The sequence below is a fragment of the Ascidia mentula genome, chromosome 2 (assembly GCF_947561715.1).
Source record: "Ascidia mentula chromosome 2, kaAscMent1.1, whole genome shotgun sequence".
Taxonomy (NCBI): Eukaryota; Metazoa; Chordata; class Ascidiacea; order Phlebobranchia; family Ascidiidae; genus Ascidia; species Ascidia mentula.
The window spans coordinates 10,101,712-10,124,700 of NC_138567.1; the positions used below are offsets into that span (position 1 = coordinate 10,101,712).

General features: G+C 43.2%; 2 protein-coding genes across 2 annotated transcripts; one reads left to right on the plus strand and one right to left on the minus strand.

Moving 5' to 3' along the window:
* Nucleotides 1–971: 971 nt before the first annotated feature.
* Nucleotides 972–21,283, minus strand: LOC145890661 (cleavage and polyadenylation specificity factor subunit 2-like). The gene is made up of 21 exons (XM_082981789.1): nt 21,126–21,283; nt 20,979–21,055; nt 20,752–20,911; nt 20,582–20,687; nt 20,274–20,438; nt 20,001–20,102; nt 19,855–19,943; nt 19,541–19,639; nt 6,056–6,178; nt 5,533–5,700; nt 5,076–5,161; nt 4,253–4,340; nt 4,079–4,185; nt 3,770–3,867; nt 3,287–3,491; nt 2,893–2,992; nt 2,424–2,558; nt 2,107–2,203; nt 1,957–2,045; nt 1,487–1,621; nt 972–1,226 (listed from the first exon to the last, which is right to left on the minus strand). Exons 1-21 carry the CDS (start codon nt 21,195–21,197, stop codon nt 1,134–1,136), a joined length of 2,394 nt encoding a protein of 797 aa, XP_082837915.1. The 5' UTR covers nt 21,198–21,283; the 3' UTR covers nt 972–1,133.
* Nucleotides 15,717–18,064, plus strand: LOC145889226 (uncharacterized). The gene is made up of 2 exons (XM_082980128.1): nt 15,717–16,725; nt 16,959–18,064. The coding sequence occupies exons 1-2, from the start codon at nt 15,835–15,837 to the stop codon at nt 17,748–17,750; spliced, it is 1,683 nt and encodes a 560-aa protein (XP_082836254.1). The 5' UTR covers nt 15,717–15,834; the 3' UTR covers nt 17,751–18,064.
* Nucleotides 21,284–22,989: the final 1,706 nt, after the last annotated feature.

A 22,989-nucleotide genomic window follows, 5' to 3' on the forward strand; every position in this document is an offset into this window, starting at 1 on the left:
ACAACACATGTTGCAAAAATATACTGGACTTTACAAACATACACAGAAAAAGAGCTCAAAGTTTATACTACCACAGTAAGATAATGGTAAGGCCTATGGGACTGTCTACACACTGGCAACCTAATATTATAATAACCAATTAATCATATGCAGGCACGCATACACATTAGTCTTTGCCCAACGATCATAGCCTCAAATCACAGAAGGTTTACATATGATGGATAGGTGATTAAGTTTGCAAATTGGATTACCAGTATAAACTGGCGATCATTTCATTAATCCGAACTACAAACTGTAATCCAATTTATGCGCTGCCGCGCTGCTACTAATAGACAGTACAGCGCACTTACGCATACACATCACACACACGCACATCTAACACGTCACCAACATTTACAGCAAATTTACATTCAAAGAACTAATCCCGCAACAAATGATCTTGTTTACACTAAATTTGAGCGGTGGTTGTACATTCAACCACGTTTCACAAGAACACGAACAACGGTCAGTTATCTGTCTGTCGATGCTGCTCTCGTCAACGTTCAAAAACCTTTTACCTCATCACCACAAGTAATGCGTAACGCTCTCTGCTTCGATCGCGCGGCTGTTGTTCTTCACTACAAAAAGCTTATATTTTGTTGAGAAGTGGAGTAAAATGCTGGCAAATATAATTCGATGCATTGGCAAACCCGAGGGCTAGTGACTGACTAGCTTGATAGCTGTAAACAGTTTACGACTTCGTGCAATGAATGTATCCGCACAAAATGCATTCCTTTTTCTTCGTGCCCAATTGTCTTTGGCTACTCTCGGGCAACTTTAGTTAAAGTAACGAAACTATAGCCAAATAATGGGACTTTTTCTACCTATTCTAACATGAACTCATTGCGACCACCCATACTTGACTTTCGAAAACTTGAAACTTACTTACATACATTACTTGTGAAACCAACTGCATCATAGCCAACAAAAAACACACTGAAACATTCGTCATTTATTTGGTGGCCACGTGTGCCAAAATACAACGAAGGCATTCTAAAGTGCCACATCACACCCGTATCTCCTATACAGGTGTGGCTTCCATGCCTTGCTTGAAGCAAAAAAAGCCAACGAAAAAGGCGTGTGGGGTCGCGCGGTTATACGACGGCGTACTGCTGGTACAATAAGTCTCTGATGATGTAGTAATCCTCTGTAAGGCAGCCTTCCATGTCAATGAGGCCCTGTTGGTTCTACGAAGAGAAAGCTCCTTTTGTACTTTTGTTAGTTCAGGCAACAGGATGTTAATGTGTAATGTTGGTGCGTTTAGAAGTTTCGGCGACGAAATGTTAGCGTGTTTCGAATGTGACAAGTAAATGCCCCACGAACAACCAAAGACAATCCAAAGTTTATTTCAAATTTGTGATTTTTGGTGATTTTGTTGTTATCTAACTGGGGTAAAATATAATGTCCTAATCTAATAAAAGGTTAGAATCGAGGAAAACATCATTACCCTTCGAATGGCCACACTGTTGTTGCACACAAGCACACCGCCTATAAACTCCGCTTGAATTCCCTCCTTTACCAACACTTGTTTAAAGTCTGAGAGACGAAGTTCGTTGACGAAACAGATTTGATGACCGGGAGTCTAAAACGATTCATGTTGTTGGTAATGGGTTAAATAAAGTAACAATAATACATTTTGTAAGGGGATGTGGTATTCTTGTGTACATGGTCAGTTTACAATACAATACCAACACAAACCCTGGCTAAAAATATGTTACTCCACTCCAGTGGTTGTCAAACCGTTTGTCGCGAGTTTCCATGGGCGTCGCGGAACAATTTAGACAAAGAAAACGGTGGCTTTTGGGGGGGAAATGCAGGCAAGTAACAAGTTAAGACAGCTTGCATCTTTTCTAGTTCGTCACACGCAAAATAGTTCGAGAACCACTGCTAGAATTATATTCAAAATTAAAACACTACCTCTTCCAAGTTTAACGGGCCCAGACAAGGTGTCGCGTTTTTGTAATCGGATTCTGGAAGATCCAGGGGTGTGGCGTCGGTCTTCGCGACTGAACAAATTGATAAACCATGGTTATTCGAACTACAACAGAATTGTAAAGCTTGTTTTACCCTTTCCCGTTGTCGTAACAACGGCGTCAACATCCATTTCTTCCTCGTCATCCAAGGACAAACGCAATTGCTTTGAAGCTTCTTTGCTCTCCTCTATCTGGACAATGCGTTACATGAGTAAATCCGCCATTATAAAATTCGCAGTTTGAAAACGCATAGAACCATAGTATATAAAACACAAGTCCAAACCATGATGAAGTTTAGTTGAATAACAGGCGAAAGGTCGATAAATAAATGTAAACGATTAATTGCGCCAGGGGAACATATTTCATGTTAGTCAAAACTCTCTTTAAAGACCAGAAGGCTATAAAACAGACCTGTGTAGCGGAAAGTACTTGGGCCGAATCTCTCACAACCTCGCTGTAATCCACCCTGGCATCCAACCAACATATCTCGGCGTCTTTTGCAGACGAAAACCTTAGGGAACCAACAAGAGAATCCTTCAGCTTGACCTGCAACGAATCGGCCGATCTTTTATTGCAATGTAAAACAGGATATAGCGTTGCAAAGTAAACGGAACGTTATTGAATTGTAAAGGAAAGTGCAGGTTGAGCGGGGTTGATAATAAGATTGCTGTTGATAATAATACTCTTGGTGGCGACAAAGTATTACTGGTGGGATATTGGCTACGAAGCATTGTTAAAATTTGCACTTCCGTGAATGGGATAGTGAACCGAAAGCTATGACGCTTATATCAGGATCAGCGTCAGAGGTAATTGAATGTCCTTGATGATGTTCATAGCACAAATTTCTTTGTGTTAAAAATTACAGGTCCGGCGAAGGTACCTGGTAAATGTGGCGTTCTTTCGTGGTGTCCACAACCTCGTTCACTGCTGGTGTGAAAATTTCAACTTGCGACCCAGAACCTCCGCCAGCGTTCAACAACCTGCAAAAGTAGAGGTATGACGTCATTTGGAGCACGACTTTGGAACGAAATGCAGGAAAACGTTTCATGATTGACCTTTTTTTCTCCACCTTTTTTTTCTCTACTTTGAAAGCGAATGTTATTTGTTCTTAAATTCTGTTTGTTTTTTGATTAAATCAGAACCACAAAACTGTTTTTATTTAGGAAATGACAGCATTGCACAAGTCTCCAAACACCATAACACCCAAGTGATTATCCCCAGATCAATACATATTCTCATGAACGATCCAAGCACCTTAGACGAGAAAGCTTTACCTGCTGATGGAGTCGGCGAACTTCTTGGTTGGTCGAGGTTCACCGCGGACCAGAATGACCTCGCGCGGTTTGATTTGTTGCACGATCTTCAACATCGACTCCCCGTCCGATCTACCCTCGAAGTCGATGAATGAGACGCTGCATTTTACTTCGAGTGCAAGCGTTTCACTCACACACTTGGTGGGAGTTTCTTCCTGAGGTTCACCTGTGCGCGGAAGAAGGTTTTGACGACAATATAGTTTGTACAGGAAAACGTGAGCCCCAGTTAGTGAGGATATCACCCGGCGACAATTCGACAAAAACTTTTGTGTTGTTGGTGACGTTTTGGTGTGGTTTTAATTTTTTGTCGTTGTAAAAATGGTTAAAAGTGACATAAAATTGTCAACAATGTCAACCAAGTTACTATTTTGATGGATTTCTGTGCCTTTCATAATTTACGTCACACTTGCAACTAACTCAACCTTAAGCAGCTACGTCACTTGCCTTCTCGGGGTTCATCAACACTTGCTGATTTTTTCGGTTTTGCAGCTTCAACTTCTTCCTCGAGCATCGCGATTTCGTTCAATCTGTAATCATCCGGGCTGTGAAAAGCACAACACAATATTTATGTGTGATTCGGTAACTCGACCGATAAAAATACTTTTGTACGTAGCATCACATAGAGATTGAGTATTTCATTGCCTTTTATGTGTTTATGATGTTCTATGATAAAAATATTTGTCTTGTATTTCTTTTTTTGCGGAAACGGAGTTTCAAGCAAAATATTGGCCACAAGGTGGCAACCTAACTTACTTGATGAACTCGCCGTATTCGTCCCACTTGAGGCGCTGTTCAACAAAGGGAAACATAGGAAAAGTCTTCTTGGCCTGCTTGAAAAACCCACCTCCCTTCTTGGCCGGCTGTAAGGGGCGAAAATGTAACAGGTTTAGAGTGAACATAGCCGTACAATGTTTTTATGCTTCCCACCTCGTTTGTCACCAGGTAATCGTGTTGAACTTGTCCGGTTTTATTCGTGTCTTCGTTGTCACTTTCGTCGCTCGATTCGTCCTCGAACCTGCACAAGATTATCCACACAGGAGGCGTGATGAGATATGTTTTTCGTCAATAATAAAATTTGAAGTAATTAATTTAGCGCGGTAAGTTACAAGCAACCCAGCAGGTACAGCATATATATATATATAGGTAGGGGCGAGAACGAACAGCTTGATTTTATATAAATAGTGATGGTAAGAATTTCAAGTTTACTGAAATTGGTGAAGCAATAACACCTTCATGATTGTATTCATGTAATGTACAACCGTTACACACGGCTGCAAATAAAAAATCAATCTGGTTGACGGCTCACAAGCGATCACTGGTATTCGATGCCTATTTTATAGAAGTGTTAACTGTAAAGGACTTTCGGGCAATTTAGACCGATTCACGTTGCAAGCGCCATACCAATAAGGATTTTAACGACGAAGATCCATCATAGAGCGATCCCCTGGACAGAAATTATTGCCGGTCGCAAGGTTTATGAGGAAATGTTTGCAGAGTCGTTGTCGCCCTTGCGACCCTGGCTATAAAGCGCATTTACTGCCGTCGTTAAATTAACGAAGGGATAGACGAGGTCAAGTCCACAACTTTCCTTCTAAATGTGACAACGTGGATGAACGGGATGCAATACACGGACAGTGGAAAGGTATATCTATTACAAGACCGCGGCCTCCCGAAGCAACCAGTTGTATTATTTTTACGGGTACCAAAGCGTAAAGCGGATTTTTCTATTATCTGTGTTATGTATGCTTACGGTTTAACTTCCATAGCACGTTTCACTGCTCTCTGACGCTCGTACTGGTCAAGTTCTTCGCCAATCAGTGGCACGCGTTTGTGAATCTGCGTATATATTAAGTATATATTATGGTTGTTGATAAACCAATTCCTGCGGCAATCAGAAAACCAACCCTGGGCAAAATACAAGCATGAATGGAATGAAATTTTCTCGGTGAATTACATGTTGCACAATAATGTCTCAGCTTGAAAACTGACAAAATGACACAAAAAAATACGTTCAACAACAGTTTGCTGAACAGTGATGTCTCACTTAACTCTGGCCGGAACAGAGTTGCTTTGGACAAAGATAAAATAGAGTACTTTGTTTTGTTGTGTGGTGCAAAAGCACGACAAACATTTAACAAACTTCCATCAAATCCTAAAACTAATATGCCATATTTCAACTAAATATAATAGTCTTGTATCACGGTTACCTCCAGGTTGATGTGGGAAATACCCGGGTCGTCGATGAGGGTTCGGGCAAGTGTTCCTTTGGGGGTTCGACCGGTAACTATAACAGCATTGCGGGGGTCGGAACACCACCGCACGAACAGTTGTCGGGAAAACCCGCTCTGCATGTCGACTGTGCTTGCCAGAACACACTGCTCAGCCGCAAAAACAAATGTTACGGGGTTGGTGGTGCGTTGCAGTGGAAAGGGAGTTGTTCTCATGCGAGAAATCTCAGAAAGCAATTATTTGAATTGTTTCACCAACTGCTTGACGTAGTAATGACGTCGTGGAATGTTGCAACATTACAGAAATATAGTGGAAACTGCTGTTAATAATGACCTAAATAGGGAATACGTACGCACGTAACCCGCGACTACAAAAACAGTTAAATGCGTGGTTTGGTGATTAGTTTTAGTTTAACATTAGACTTGCATAAATGGGAATGTATAAGCGGCGGCGATCACTTGGAATACTAATCTTATGGGTTCGCTTATTTCAGGGTGTTACCTTAGGCTGGGGAACTTGAGCGAGGTCTCCAAGGTTGTGGCACAACTTGAGATGTTTAAACTGGAATGGGTTGTTTCGTTGGTCGGTGAACGAATTGATTATTTTATCGCTCATCCATTCAACCTGAAGGTTTACATGAAACATGTTGCTTAAATAAAATTTAAATGAGATGTAGGCCAATAATGGTAAAATAACTGAGGGTAATGATGCCAAAAATATGTCACTTTTGTTGAGTTCAATTCAACATTGTGGCTCAATTTACTTAACGCATAAAGAAATACCATTCGTATCATAAAGGACTAGGACATTATATTTCTGTAAGGAACTATTTTACGCGTAATCGCGGCGAAAAGCATGGACCACGAACGCCCTGGTTTCAAACGTAGAAACGCACCTTTTCCATGCTCTGTTGCTTTCTGGTCGAGGTTAGCATCAGCGTATTTTGTTGTGGGTTTTCGTTTATCGGGCTGACACCCGACGCCCGGTTTTACATCGACTGCAATAAATCGCACGACATATGGCTTCGAGCATTACGTAATCGTCAATTCGCTTTTCTACAGAGGAACACGAGAGCAAACATATGGCGCATGCGGTAAGCACCACGACCCGCACCACGTCGCATTTCGTCAGCTTGAACTAAACTAAAATCGAAAATGGATTCGTTTTTTATCTCTGTCAAGTCGGCCGTTCCATATAATCCCAAATCGCAGTGATCATGGATCGGACAATGCATCGAATGTATTTCTTTATCTAATGAAAAGGTTGCTAAGATATCATAATCGCCCAGCCACGATGGTGAATAAGAAATTAAAGCTGACGAATGTTTGGTTGTGTAAAGTTGTGTATTTTGTATACGGAATGTGTCATCACTTGCCAGCGCTAATTTCATGCACATGGAAAGTAAAATGACAGAAGCGGTTGCTGAGGCTAAAAGTGTGAACTTACATTGTATAAGAAAAAAACTGCAAGGTGTTACAGTTTTATGACGAATAATGTTCCCAGCGTTCCTTAACTTAAGTGGAAAAGTTCATATATATTAAGATCCTGGACCTTTCATGCTGGACACTCGACAAATGCATTTGCAAACTTATGCACGATTGGCGCCGACCGTAGCCGCACATTGCACGCTTTCTCGTGCACTTTGACAACCGCGTCATGAAGTGCGAAAATAGCAAATTTCAGCGACTTGGGCAGCAAGCGTGGGCGGGGGAGCGTGAAGTCCTTGCGTGCCACCCAAACTCGACACATAAAGTTCACCTATACCACATACATTCCAATGCAGGTGTTAGTTGCTTGCGGCCGAGTGTTGGTTGTAAAATACCGGGGTTTCAACGTCTGCTATTGGGAAAATGACTACATGTTTACCAATGTTTTTTTTGGTTGACTCGCAAATTTGCAGATAATGTTATGGGCACGCGAGTCCACATTTCGCTTTGTGAAAAAGTGTATGTTAGGTCTCATCAGTGCAGCTTGGTGTCCTATGACGTCACTGGCAGCTAAATAGCCAGGCGAATAATTCACAACATTGTGGTGACTCGCCGACATCCGTTTGGTACCAAACAAGGTCCAAACCATCGGAGAGGAACCAAAGTGGAAAACACCATGACCAAGCAACCGCTAATACATGAAAGTGTGGGTTTCATGTATAAAAAGTTGTTACAAGGACGAAAGATAATATTCAGCTTAAGTGTTGCATGCGCCATCTTGAAATAAATCTAGTTCGTGGATTTTGATACGGGTTTTTCACAGGCAAAGTTTATACAAACGTGCGACCCGGATTACAAAGTCCACGGCAAAGTTAACAAACAGGCCAGACACGCCTCAAGAAAGTAATTTCAACGCGCGCCGATGATTCACGACCAACGTGCCAGGAATCACAACCGACCAGGGTGGGATTTCTCCCAGGGCGACCACAAAAAGAACGATTTCAATCTCGCGCAAATGGACGCCGGAATTCGATAGGATTGTGTTCGTACGACGCGAGGGATTACGGCGCACAAATTGAAAACAAGTGCTCGATGCGAGTTAAGTCTCAAAGGCACTGCGGGTGTTTAAAAAAACGCGTTTTACGTCAACATATATACACATACAGTGCTGTACGGATTTCTTTCCTGAAAGCAAAAAAAATGTATACTCGAAGGCAGGCGTTCGGCGGTTTAAGGTACACAGATTGTACACCCGACCCATATATATTCTTCCATTAGCAATCACGTCTAAATGATTTGTGTGACATTATCAGGACATCAGGAGCGTAGTAGAAGGCCAAGCCCACAATTTATTCGTTCATGTGATTCGGACGTTTCCCAACATTCATTCACAATATAGTTTGGTGTGCACACGACTGGCGCTAATTTCGACGTCACACCGAAACTTGCCACCATTGCTTATAGTGGTGGTAAATATGGCAGTGCAACTCATATAGATCGGCCAATAATCTCCCAAATGCAAATTGCGTCACAGCCACGTCGGATCGGATGCAACCAAAGCAGCTGAGATTCTCGACTTTCTATCCCACGAGAGCGGTTGCCATTCGCCAGCATCGCTACTCGCTCCCGAGCAGCGAAATCAACTTCCCATCAGCTGAAGTCTCAGACCGCGGTTGGGGAAATACAAACATAATTGAGGCCCGATGCGGCACGCAAGTATCGCGAGTCGAGTTCGATTGTGTTGGCGTACAAGTGGCACGAGGCCACGGGCCGACATCCCAGGTTGTCGGGGCTCGCGCTCTTACTTGTTTTGACAACGTGGAACGGCCGAAAGGTTCGAACAGCTGAGAAAAAGCCAAGTTCGAGACAAACGGACGTTTGGTAGCTGAGTATAACGGAAAAGGGGTTGCCATGCTTTGTATTGATTTGGTTGATGGTGGCCACGATTTGGTTAATGATGGAAGGATCATAAACACGGCGTAAGTCGTTTTTCTCCGTTATTGTATGTTTTATAGAAAGATTTCGGTGCTTGAACAGAGCTGCGTTGGAGCGCTGAACTAAGATGCAAATGTGTTACTAAAACCTAAAGTAGGAAGTCTCTTGAAGAAATAGATCATATAATTATTGGGATAACGCAGCTAATGCGCCAGACCAACCTGGTACGAACATTTGAAGTTGAACCAAACCCAAGTTCTCTGCAAGTGCAAAGCTTCGATTTGACCAAGTAGGTCCGAGAAACTGAAATGTAATTGGATTCCGTACAAAAATAGAAAGTGGTCATCTTATTGTCTTCGAGTGCGTTTCAATACTTATGTATATACGAGGGTATGAGAGGTTTCAGGGACGGATATTTCATAGACGACAGCCGTCGGGAATATCGTCGACGTAACAGTCGGCGCGCCATTCCCATAGGAGTTGTTGGACTTGGATGCTGATGAGTCTAAAAAGGTCGCAGTTGCTTTGACCGTTGAGTGTTCAGCTTTGTAGAGAATATCCGTCGGCTAACGAGTTAAGGAGATGTGAAAATCAAGCCGAACGGCTGCAGCAATACAGGTAATAAAGCTGTGGAGGTGATGTAGGGATGAAGATACAGCAGAAAGAGGGCTTTAAATGTTCAGGAATAAAACAACTGAAACATCAATACTGAAGGTTGTGTTTAGGATAAGATTTACTGACATTGTACAGAGAAGACAAAAAGACTAACGGTTTGAGGCAAGTCAAGGATTGGTTATGGTCATAACAGTCAAAGTAAGATTGGATGGGGTGATTTGTGTATGCCATAACTCGCGCAAGGTATGAAGTTGTTCAACTGGAATTCAAACTCTATTATCTGCATGCAAATCAAAAAAGGAAATAGGAGTTATTACGTCACATAAGCGACTTTATTTACTCTCGGAACACCTCCGCCAGACTGCCAGCTGAGCGGACTGCCGTCTCGGAGAGTGTGACAAATTCGATGTCCAGCGAACTCACAGCGGGGAAAGGGTTTTACCGCTCACCCCTGTCCGGATGATTCGATTGTGATGAGCCAAAAGTGGAACGACCGACGATTCGTTTTCGACCAACAGGACAGATCAGAAGTCTATTTATTGCCGCTTTTTGGTATGGCTTTAAGGGATTATGACGCAGTTGAGTGACGTCACTGGATTATTTTGTTTGGTGTTTGGAGTGGTCATACGTTAGCTGTAATAGGGCGAATACAAGAAAGCATTGTAAACATTTCAACAAAAGAAACAAAAGTGCAAATTAGTACCGCGTTTGTAACAACTTTGACCAACGTAGAGAGGAAATGCGAAGTTTAACGCCGGTAAACAAAACTAATTAGCATTTCCTGGTCACGAGTCCACAAATCAAGCACCGTGACAACGTCTCTAAAACCAAGTGAAAACGGACGCGATAATATTTATGTAATGGCACTGTATGTCGGCCTGTTTATTGCCCCTCGCACAAAGGTCGCCAATCGGAATGGTTTTGAGTTTAGAATTGCAATCCATTGCCCCTACGACGTAGCGGTCGGGCACGCGCTGTGTTCAGCTTTGTTAATACCGGTCATTCAGACAGTTTAAATTGCCGCCCACGAAGGTAGGAATCTCGTTCGATGAGGTTTGCTTTACGATCGCGTATTGCAGTCTGTAGTCATGCGACGTGTTGTGGAGTATTACAAAGAGAAGGAAAGCTTTAGAAATGCAAAGGTTATTTTTAGGGTGTATTATACCATTTAAAATATTTTCATCGGTTGTGAAACGCCATGGATCACGCTTGGTTGTGACATGAGAAGCCATTCAAACATCACGTTATGGGATAGTCCAATTTGCAAGCAGTCGCGCGTTAAATCTGTTGGAATAGAATTAGCTTCCGCGTAATTGCCCCGTGCGTGTGAAAGTCAATCGCTTGCTGACTGTCAACAGATGAACCCTGTGTCGTTATTTGAAGCGACGCGCGTGCCTAGTTCGCGGTTCGCCTGTGTTGTTTACCGAACCGAGAGAGTTACGAGTTGTTTTCAATATGCTGGCATGGAAGATTGGTTAACAAGGTTTTACGTTTTGGACTTGCGTCGTGGAAGTGGTTAAAGTAACATGGCCTTATCTTATGTTCCACTATCAACGTGGGAAGCGACACGAAACGGATACGTTGTGACGCGCGCTACACGGTGCTTACATCTAAAACTTATCCATCGAAAAGGCGGCCAACCAGTGCATGCAGATCAATCCCCAAATGCCATGGGTCGGCATCAATCGATTAAGCAACATTTACCGGGGTAGGCTGCCTCAAACCGGTCGAAGAACAATTTCGCGGGTCGGAAAATGCGTCTACGTCGACACTTCCACTAGACACATACACATGGGGAATTGAATAGATGGGGGAGGCTTTAACAAATGGCCCTGAAACAGTGGGTGGTGGCTTGTTTGTCCAGCGCTCGTAAACGAGCAAAGCGCAGTTCCATGCGTTTGGATGCATGCAGAGATAGCAATGGAGGGATCACGACGCAAACACAGGAAAGGGACAGAAATATGTTATTTCTCAGGAAAAGTGGCGGATACAAAAGCAGGCGTGACAGCAAACGTGTTAAAAAGGGCTATCTTCCAAGTATTCAAGTTCGGCTTGCTAAAGCAGCAAGGAAGACACCAGAAAATGTATTAGAATCGCACCTGGACCGACAACGAGGCGGCGCATTTCTTCGTGTTGCAGAGGCTTTAATGTCAAATGTTTCATGACGTTAACATTTAAGCGAGTGAAAACAGTTCCGGGTGCGCTGTAACAGAGGAGGCGAGTTGTTTTCAAGTAAATAAGGTTTTCAGCGTCATGTAGTAGCTGCTTTGTTGTCAAGGAACTTACGGAAACTACGATAATAAACATTTCAGTCAACCGCAGTAAAATACAACAAGCTTTTCTTGTGCAAAAAAAGCCATAATATTGGCGAGCTCGCCAAGCTTTTCTTGTTATGACAGGTTTTCAAATCGAAAACATCCTGAAGGATCATTTAGGCTGTCCTTTTGGAACGTGTCCTGCTTCGCACTGCACAAATTATCTCCACGTACATTGTGCGCCAAAATTAGAGTTTCCTTTACATCAGAACTCCTTTTGGAGTTCTAGGAATATAGTATTGATTTGTAAAGATCCGTCGGTTACCGACTTGCAGGCTGATTCCTGTAGTCACTTTTGACGTTTTCTCTATTCTTTACATAAGGTTGCACGATGGAAATTTAGCAGTCCGATGCTTTAAGTCGCGTATTTTCTTGGCAGCAAGACAAGCTCGCAGTATTAGAGAGAGAACTCGCCACATTGGACCTTCGTGTGCAACTGTATCGGAAATCGATAGTGGTATAAAGTGACCGTAATCGCTCATCGAGTCGACTAAGCATTCAGTGTCCATCCCTTTCTCAATCCTTATTGCGCTTAGTAGTGATTTTGAAATGTCGCCTACTTGCCAAAGGCCAGTCTGTTATCTCCCGTCGCATCAGCACTTTATATAACGCGGCTTTCTCTTACGCCATTGTGGATACTTTTAATACGGATAGTCGAGGGTTGTGATTGACAGTGAGGTCGTGTGTTTATTGTCATAACAATATCTTAATCAAGGAGTGAGTAATTTTTGGTCAAAACTCAGGAAAACAAGCCTGGAGACAGGATAAATCGCAAGTTCATGCGAAGACGAACCATTTACGGTTTTAACTTGTCGTCTGGAAGAAATGCCCAGGGCTGTGTAGATTGTACAGATATTCCGACTTGTATAGGTTTAGATATCGTAGACAGAAAAGTGTGTGGCTGCTTGTGGGTTTGATATGAAAGGGAAAAATTAGGAAGGTTTGATATAGCTACACCAACATTATACGTCGTTCACTGACAAAAACAACAAATTAAACAAACCACGCGTTCCTTACTGTAGGGTTCTCGCAGTATAAATGCTGACGAAGTAGCATAAAGGTCAAATGAAACCTTGAATAACAATACGCTTTGCAAATCAACCAAAATTCACCAAAACCATAAGTGGAGGAGTTGATATCCTAATGTTTGTGTACGCCAATCCTCGTCGAGTCGATTTAACTTCGATTAAGCGTAATTAGAAATGTCAAGTGAAGTGACGACTGGAAGATTAAGATTGCAGCCAGATATGTTTGTTGCCCTCAGCGAGTCGACCGCTTGGAGCGCCTTTATGATTCACAAACGAACTTAGCGTCGTTCAAAATCACGAGGCCACGCAACGCTGGTATTGGCGCGTTCGGCGGCGCGTAAAAAGGGGAAAAAGAGCTGGACGCACTGCAGTCAGACTCAGTCGCCAATTCGCATTCGCTGTTGAGCGGGAGGGAGTTGAGGTCAGGCAGCTGAGCGCATGACAGGACGTTTGGATTGATTGCTCGGCGCGTAATGAGAACTCGAAGACGCTGTGAAGCCGCGATAAAGTGATGGATCGAGAACGAAGATGTGCGTGAAATGTTAGGGAATACTCAAGTCGATGTTGCTTGTGTGTGTTGGGTGTGAGATCGAAGAACAGGCAGTTTGTTAGGAAATGCTGTTCAAAAAGGGAAGGAAGAATGGCCAGTGGGATTTGTATACTTAGATAAGAAAACGTATTGACATTGAAATGTCGTCTTGAAGGTTTTTGACAAGTACAGAAGCTCTTGGCTAAAACATTAGTGAATTTTTCTTGTTATTTTTGAACGCAAAATATGTCTTGCTATTACTTCAAAAGTGTTGACAATCATTATCATGGCACCGTAGTTCGGTCGATAAGATGGTTTTCCTTAACTGGAAACTCTGGACAAAAGCCTACTATACGCAGCCATCAGAACCCTGTATGTCCCGTTTGTTCAGGAGCAAATCAATTAGAGCTTGTGCCTCTAGTCCCCGTGTCTGAAACGTAAATTAACGGCAACGTGTTGGAAACGCACGCCCGTGTTATGTAGGGCGGCATGTTTAAAGCAGGACAACGTGGTTTATGCAGTGGCTGACCTGCCTGCGGGACTCGTGACCCGACGGGAAAAGCTCGGGCGCTCTCAATGGCGTCTTTGTATTGCCCTTGACTGGCCACCAAACAAGGTCGATCGACTCGATTAGGGGTATAAGAAAACGATTAAAATGCGAAGTTAGGTTGTCAAAAGGTGCGTAAGGGTGTTGAACCGAGCTCTTCGTAGTACGAGGGTTTGTTTTTCGAGAAACTAGTATGTTGTTATTTGTAAAAAAACAGGAATATTTGTAGGTTCTGGTGGGGTCACGAGTATATTATACAAACACAGCAGTGCATAATTTCGCGTCATTTCCGTTGTCGCCATTTTTTACCCAACTGATTAAATGCTATGTAAGGTTCTTTTTTGTTGTACGATACGTAACCATTACACACGAAAACATTCACGATACTGGAAAAACGCGTTTACGGCCATTTTGATTGCACAATATTTCCCAAGGAAAGACGTCTGTCTTACAACCCGCGACAAACTCCTATGTTAACACATGTGTTTTCGCCTTACATAGCGTGTGACATGCGAATCAAAGAGTCAGTGTTGCATCACGAACTGATGCGCAATGGTTGCCGGTCACGCTTCGTCGATAGTAGCCTGAAACCGCAAGGCCAACTTTACTGTAGCAGTGATGCACGTCACAAAACAGCTCTTCTACATTCACTACGATAAAGCCACCCTCGTATGAAATATTTATCGAGCGTGACTGCGCTATAGTCAAAGTAATGTAGGCCACCTTAAATGGATGAGCGAAGACGTGCGGGAAGCGGCAAGTTCGATTGTCACAACACAGCTGTTCTGTCCTGTACGTCTGCGGTACGGGAAACGAATGGACTAAATCGTGTATATGCCAATGGGTACACACCGAGTCGTTCCGTATTTGGGCAATCGCCTTGTATATACCTAACGATCGTGATTCACGTTCTCCTTGGGGTCAGTATTGCTTAAAGCGGACGGTTGTGATATGATTGAACATTTTGTTCAAACTCCCGGCGGTATTGAAAGCCTTTCATCTTGAGGAGTTTGGTATGTTTACAATAAATCCCAAAAGAACAAGATGATTGTTCGTGATTTGAGCGCAAAAGAAAAGAGACAGAGTTCATTAAAGCATCTGGATCAGGAGCTTGTGGGGCAAGTGAAGGCAAGAGGTCAATTTGACGAATGAAAGGCCGCAAAACCTGTGTTTCAACACTTGCATTCGACCTGAAAGGGGTCGCCGGGGGTTTCATGCGCTAAAAACACAGACCAAGTATTGAAATAGCTGCGTTGCAGATAAGGTTGAAGATAGACTTAGTCCAAACCCTCAAATTGACAACCTGCAGTAGTAGATTTATACGTCAGAAGCCATTGTCTATTGGAGAAAGTTAACAAGGGCCAACGCCTGTGTGTGGCGGGCGTAAAGAGCAAATTAACGCGAGGGAAACATGATTCGCTGTCAAAATTACATGGATTTAACGAGGCTAATCGCGCGGGCGAACAAAGCCACCTGGCAGTGAACCAGAGACGATTGGCCGCGTTTTTAAATAATCATCCGACGGAAACGCGTGGGTAACTTCGACCTGAAAGCTGTTTTGCGCCCACAGACAACAAACAGCAGGAAAGATGCAGACACACAAGTAATTAGCCTCGATTTGTCGTCCCCGCTGTGCGTTGCTTGAGATAAGGTGGTTTGGTAGCTGTTGCGTCGTGAAGATCAAGGCGTCGCAATGTCGTGCGTTTAAATCGCACCTCGGGGTGGCTGGCATTCTCTAACCACGGCGCTATTTTGTTTGCAGGCAAAAAAGGCCCCATGCGGGATAAAACGGTGAACTGTGAATTGTTAGGAGTTTGTGTTTGCATGTCGCATATCTGACTGCAACTGTCGTATTCCAGTGGGAATTGATACGTGAAGGACAGGATGGCCGGCACCGGGAGTGGAGAGAGAGCAAGTGATCCACAACTTCTTCTTCGAACTGCAAGTCTGGACGAGGTAGTGGCGGAACCAAAGTTAACGAACATCACTACTACGACGTTCGTCCCACAGACCACGCAAGTCCTTCCCACGTCAAGCAATAACTTTACAACCTCGCCGCCATTAAAAACGACGCCGTCGCGCACCTTCGGGGACTTGCTCGAGGCCACCAAACCGGTTCAAGTTGCAGCGATGGACAGAGCGGCGCACGACGCTTCGCTAGGTTCAACTCCGTTTTTGGCGCTGGACCATGCAGTAGCCACAACGACCACCGCGCAGCCTCCAGGAAATAACAACATTTTGACCATTGTTGGTGCAACATGTGGAATAGTTGGCCTGCTTTTGGGTATTATCATCACAGCCGCAGTGTGGATGTACGTTCAAAAGCGGCGGTCTAGACACCGGCCTTATCGCCATGCGTCCGTGGTGGAGAAAAATCCGAAAGAAAAAACATTCGAACCACTTGACTTAACTCTTACGCTGCCGAGTTACAGTCAAGGCGAAGGCCCGGCTGAGGACAGGCAAGAAAGCCTCGCAGGCTCCAGAAGGACGATAGAATCGACGCCCAAACGACATACACCGGTTGCAACCAACCCAAGCTCGTACCACAGTTACGACGAACCGACGCCCCCGTTGCCTGGGGAAAGCCAAGCGTTTGATCAGGACTTCGTCGGTGCTTTTGGACGGCCTCGCGAGATGATTTCTATGGGTGGTGACTATGGTTACATCAACGACCGCTTTTGCGCCCACGAAGATTTTTCGGGCAGTTTTAGCGACGTGTCGGCCCCTCATCGGCGGTCGGACAGATTCCGCAAGTCGCCAAATTCCAGCAAAGAGGTAGGATTTTATGGCAGTACACAGGATAAAACGGTGTGTTAAACTGCATTATTTTATCTCGACCGTCTTTTCACAAATTACAATGATTCGATTCTAATGTACCTAACATAAGACGCACATTGTCTAAAAATAGTCCTAGTGTGCGTAATACTTAAAGACTGCACTGTGCAAGACTTGCACAGGTCGTTTGAGACTTTCAGACAGCATCATTAATTTGAATCATTTTTGTACAGCGTGCCATGCGACTTTCCTCCATCACAACACGCGACAGTTTCAGCAGTGGTCTGGGCACTGGGACGGAGTCCGACACCCTTCCGTACGAAACCCGAGGACCACGTTTCAGTTTTACCCGAAAAGATACGCGTGACGACCAGCAGCAATATCAACAGCGAATGCGGAGACCTATTGACCTGTCGGGACACCTCAGCCAGCTGCAACAATCCGTACTCCGGAGCCAGGATACGACTCCGAGCCGCGTGGGTGAACTGGGAATTGTCCCCGAGGACAACAGTCGACGATCAAAGCGGTCTGCTGCGAGCGGAAGCAGACGGCGAGCAGCGCGCGTGTCCGATGCATCAAGCTCCTACGCGCCAAGCGTGAACGGGTGGTCGACCGACGGTTCCTCCTACTCCCCAGCATCTACTCTCCCCCCTCAGACAGAACCCGATGCAGTGTTCGATTCGTCCCCGAGAAGCCCTCACGTCATCGCGGAGGAAGATCTGGCTACGTCCGAGGGCCGAGACTCGCCACATCTGCCACGGACGGATTCTCCTGGAAGTGGCGTCCACGGGGACGACGAGGAGCCACCGGAGGAGGAAGAAGAGGATGTCGTGTCCACGTACTTCGACATGCACTTCCCGCCAACACCGCTGAGGAGCAACACCCTCTCCCCAAAAGGCTCCTTGCGGGAGAAAATTAAGATATCAGGGGAAAAGTTGGCGGACGCCTCGCCGGATACAAAGGAGAGAATCTCACGCTCTGTGACCTTGATAAGACGCAATTCTGACGTCACAATCGATTTGTAGCACCCGAAACTAAATACCAAAACTGGACACATTATGTGAAACACGAACAAACTACGAAAAAACAACTGAAGCGTTTAAATCAAAATCATAATCCTAACAAAATTTGCTGTCATCACTTCCATATATACGTCACTGTTTCATGTTCCTTTACTGTGTTAGGATAATCCTTGATTTTGTGCTGTCATGTTATGTTTTTGCTACCAAACTGTTGCCGACCTGTGTTGTTTTGCAGCATTGCGATCTTCCCATGCATTGCGCGCATTGCCTGAAAGCTATTTTTGTTGGGATGAATTAAACATACGTTCCCTACCTTCGTTGTGTGTGTGTGTGTATGCAGGTTTTGTAGTTTACCGAAACGGCACAAGGCATTTGGACTTCGTGCGCATATTTTAGCAAGCTTTTTTAGTCTTTAATCGTATAATGTATCGGGATTAGGAACATTTCGTTCATCGCAATCTAAACCGAGTTAAAATTTCATTGGATGACCCATTTCCCTACAGGAAAACATGCTAACTGGCTAATAGATTACCGCCAAAGGGATACGAGAACATGTCCTGAATAACAGTAAAAACCCGTGCAAGCGGTTGAGTATGGGTGTGTCCGCCAATCTACGGGTTAAGAAGCAGAACAGGTCGAGTCGCTCAGGTCGCTATAATTACGCCAAGAAGAACTCGTTTGACCTCCTACCAAGCTGCGTAAATAGAGGCAGTGACAGGGTTTGGGCTGTCAATCAAACACCTTGCCAAAAGCGGCGCAGCAAGTCAACATAACGTGGACATAATAGGCTGTATAATACACTTGAGGCGTTTATGACCCGGCACAATTGCTTTCCGGTAGAAACTACAAACTTAGTAAACCTGACTGAATGCAAATTTGTATTTTTAGTTTGGTGTTAAATGAAATGTGATATGTAGTTGCCGCTTTTGCTGATTGTCAATCGCTTGCACAGTGCTTGCATCAAACAGTCGCATGCAGCGTGTTTTCTTGATTTTCCACACGCAAGATATCAGAATTAAATTCCAGAAAACGTTTACCGCAGATTAGGAAAAATGTCGCTTTCATAGCAGCATAATATTGTTTGCCCAGGTCTGGGAAAATTAAATGCCTTCTGGGACAGGCACGAGCTTGATTCAAAATAGTTGTTTCAAGCGAACCGCGATTGTCACGGAACAAATCAACTCCAATGACAAACGCACGCGGAGTTCAACTCGAGGCTTCCAAAAATAAACCCAACTTATTCCTTAAACTCATCACAGCGAGCGAACAAAAGCGAAACCAACAGAGAGACGGCCACAGGCGAGGGCCATGGATATCAATTGGCTCAGGTGAAACAATGAATTATTTATCTCAACTCAGTTTGCTCTGCGCTGGAGGCAAAATCGAATTTCGCGGGAGATGTTGCTACGGGCATAAGGGGTGAGTGAAGTCAACGAGCGTTAGGTATTTAGTCGAGCGTCCGGATATGACGAACGCGCCGATGTTTGGAGCAGTCATGATTTTCGGGATTCCGATAAACGAAGTACGTCACCGGAGATGACATAATCGTTTTGGCAATTTACACTTACTTCAAATGCTTGGTTTATGTAAATTTGGCATAAATTTAAACGACCAAATGCAGGGTTTTTCCACGTCTGCCAATGCTCAAATGGTAACGGCCCAAGTTTAAATAACAAAACTCCAAAACAGCATATTGGTCTCAAATAGTGTTCTAGTTTGGCCGTTTTACAGCCGCTCCAACAGAGAAAACAACAAATAGTGCCGAATTTTACATAGCCCTTTCCTGTACTAACCATTGATTTTGCAAATTCGACCACGTTGTACGTCACATTGTTTATCATGGCGAGGGAGTAAGCGCATAGTCCTGACCTCGTGTCTCTCCACAGTTGGTCCTGTAAAACATCAAAACAACCATTGTTGACAAGAAATATTTTCCCAGGACCTGATGCCTCGTCTGTATTTTGTTACAAAACCGCATTATTTGTGTGTTAAGATTAAATTCAACGCGGTTGCAGAATGCGCCTTGCCGCAACAGCGCCACCTGCAGGGCATGTGGGCATGGGTTGACTGAAGTACGTGTACTCGTAAGCTATATGGATTTACTTACCAGTAGAATGGCTAGTTCTAACACTCGTCCAGCGGTGTCCACTGCGATCAGAACATTTCCATCTCCACGCATAGTTTCGATTATTTTTGCTGCAACACAACCGAAAGGATTTAGAAACGGTTGTTCCACTCATATAACTTTCATACTTAGCAGTTGTTCATCTCTCAGTTTTCTGCGTGCTTGTATGTAAGTCGCATTGTAAGCGTCTGTGATGAGAAGCTGAGGGGGACGGCCGCTTAGTGAATCACCTTTGCATATAGGTTGTACTTGCATTATAAGAACTATTTAGTGAGTTTTCTCTTACAAAACCTCCTAATTTACCGGTCACACAGTCAAATTACAACAGAGAAAGTCAGCCTTTACATAGGGTCTATATATCAAAGAGCTAAACAAGCACAATTCTTGGCAAAAACACACACCACTGTCAAACAAGGAACATCCATTAAGATGACGCTCCCTCTTGTGGTTAAAGTCCACAGCATAGACAACTTCTCCTTCTTCATCATCTTTCACTATTTTCCAGGCGGTGCCTCCAATCATATGACCCGCATGAACCGGCGTGATTGAAAGTCCTTCTCCTTTGTCTACAATTGTATACATATGAGAAACAAACCCACCAGCAGGACTTGTAGATGGTTGGTAAAAATAGTCATTGCAAACGAAACAGTTGTTGCCAATTAAAAAGGTATATATGTATACATTGTGGTTTAACAATAAAAATTCAAACCTTTCAGGGTTACGGTTTGATTATGTTTTATCTGAGTAATTTTGTCGAAAGCAGTGTCAACATCATCCAGTGTGAACTTGTCAAACTCTTCTGTGTTGTGATGTGACTACAGCAAAGTACAAGAGTTGAATAATTTAGGTTGACTTTGAAAAAGAAATTGTTATATATACCTGAAATAAATCATACAAGAACATTTGACCCATCTTGTAAACTGGCACAGTGGCATAGATGGGGCAATTCAGCCCTAAATGACCAACAAGGTAGGGAAGAGCACCAATATGTTGAACATCAGGAAATGAAAGCAAGACTGCATCAATGTGGATAATATGTCTTCAAATAAAAAATAATTTGGTTATTTCAAGAGCTTTACAAAAGTAGTCTATCTAAATATACTGACCTTTTAATATTTTCAATTAGCTTAGAATCAAAATCTTCATCCCAACCGCAATCCAACAGAAATGTGAACTCATCAACCTTGAAAGAAAAGTAATAGATAATGTTTACCTGATCACGACTTAGTGACTTTCATGACAACAAAAAACACCTGCAAGATGTAACAGCAGGGGCCATCGTTTAGTGCCCCAGACAATGGGGTAAACTTGATAATTGAAGTCATCTTGACATATTTCCTTCTTAAGATTTGGGAAAGTAAGCAAGTTTAACTTACCATTTACATAAATATGTGATTTGTCTGTACACAACAAAGCTAAAAGAGATGCACATAAAAAAGTTACACATAATGAATAACAGATGGGGCATTTTATGTGGACAGAAAAAAAGTTCGTAGATGCAGAAAACTAACAGAGTGAGTAACAAGGGTCATGTGCTTTCAAACACATTATAGCAAGACGACTGATTACTATCACGATAAATTCAAGTCCTGCAATTTTGACAACAATCTTTGTCTTTGAAATATTGCAGAATCCAATTCCACTGATTCACGGTTGCTAAGTAATAATCCAGCCTGTTCTGCTTTTGTTGTGCATTTGGAGTCACCCAAAGTATTGATTTTTGGTTTAGCCCATTTCCTATTGATATGATTTTGACTAATTTTCAATGAAAAGTTTGCAATGTTTTTTCTCAGGCGTTCATTCACGAGTTTCCGCTGGTTTTCCAGTTCAATATCCGACATTCGCAAAATTGTTTTTTTTCGTCACATGAAGCAGTTTATTTGGAACCAAGCATGCCTAGGTTTCTGAATTATTAAGGTTAAAGTATATTCCCGCCGCACTCAGCAGTAATCCAGAACCATCACAACGTGAAATGTTGATCACAATAGAAACCGTACTAAAGCGCGATGAAATTTGTTTTGTTTTTTATTATTACAACAAAATTCGATGCAAAGCAATTAAAAACTGGATTAACTTCATGTTTGCAAGAATTGTATAATTTTCAATTCGCCGTTGACCAATTAACGGTTGTTGGCAATTTTCTTGCGCCAGATCGTTAGGATTTTACGGAAAGTGTCCGGGATTTTGTGTTCAGATCAGCATAGAAAAAAATGTATAAAAGTACTCAAATGCTAAATTTTTAAATGATACAATATTCTTATATGGTGCATGTTAGTAATTGCTTATTTCTGTGTAACTGAGGTAATGAGTACATGGGCGCAATTCGGAATTGTTGCCTACTCAGATGTATTACTCATATGACTGCAAAAAACTACTGCTCAGATGTGAAAAAAGAGAAAGGTTATCGAGTCAGGAATAACACAATACAGGTTTCCTCACGTGGAATCAAGATACACCGAAGGAGAGCAGCTTGTCGCACTGAAAGGTGGGCCATGAACCATCGTATAACCGTCTGGCGGATAACAGAACCGATCAAAAACGTAAACTGCAAATCCGGCTCACAGGACGTTATCTTGGAGCCTGGACCACTGTGGTATGATATATCAGATTGATGTTGTCAATGTAGTCTGGTCGATAACGATACAAAGCTCAATTTCCATGACGTACATTTGTCACGGATCGCTTGGTACCACAAGAACAATATCGAGAAAAACACCACTCACCCTTAGTATGAGGTACAACACCAAAGTATTTATAAGTGCGTTCAGATAATTTAACACCAAGGCCGCATATTGGATTATTTTTGAACCGAAGTCTAGCTTAACGTAAACCAATCTGTCACAAGCTTTGGTTAAACTAATGGTGCCTTTTCGTTGCATCATCGTGTATTCTGCATATTACACATCGCAGGCGCATGTGACACAGGGACAAGATTGTTTAAGATGCTTTGGTTTGCAATTTTAGGATTGTTGGCGACACAACGGCAGTCATTTATTAAGTACAAGGAATTCTATAAAGGACAAAGAAAGTTTTACTTTGTGGTGATTGTGACCTCTTTACGGTTTTATCGGTGCAAATGCGTGGTAATTTATTACGAAAACATTCTCAACGCCCAAA

Coding starts and splice junctions, on each gene's coding strand:
- LOC145890661 (XM_082981789.1), bottom strand. CDS start 21,197: ATGACTTCAATTATCAAGTTTACCCCATTGTCTGGGGCACTAAACGAT. Junction 3,868..4,078: donor GAATACGGCGAGTTCATCAA/GTAAGTTAGGTT, acceptor TGCTTTTCACAG/CCCGGATGATTACAGATTGA. Junction 1,622..1,956: donor GCCCGTTAAACTTGGAAGAG/GTAGTGTTTTAA, acceptor GAATCGTTTTAG/ACTCCCGGTCATCAAATCTG.
- LOC145889226 (XM_082980128.1), top strand. CDS start 15,835: ATGGCCGGCACCGGGAGTGGAGAGAGAGCAAGTGATCCACAACTTCTT. Junction 16,726..16,958: donor CGCCAAATTCCAGCAAAGAG/GTAGGATTTTAT, acceptor ATTTTTGTACAG/CGTGCCATGCGACTTTCCTC.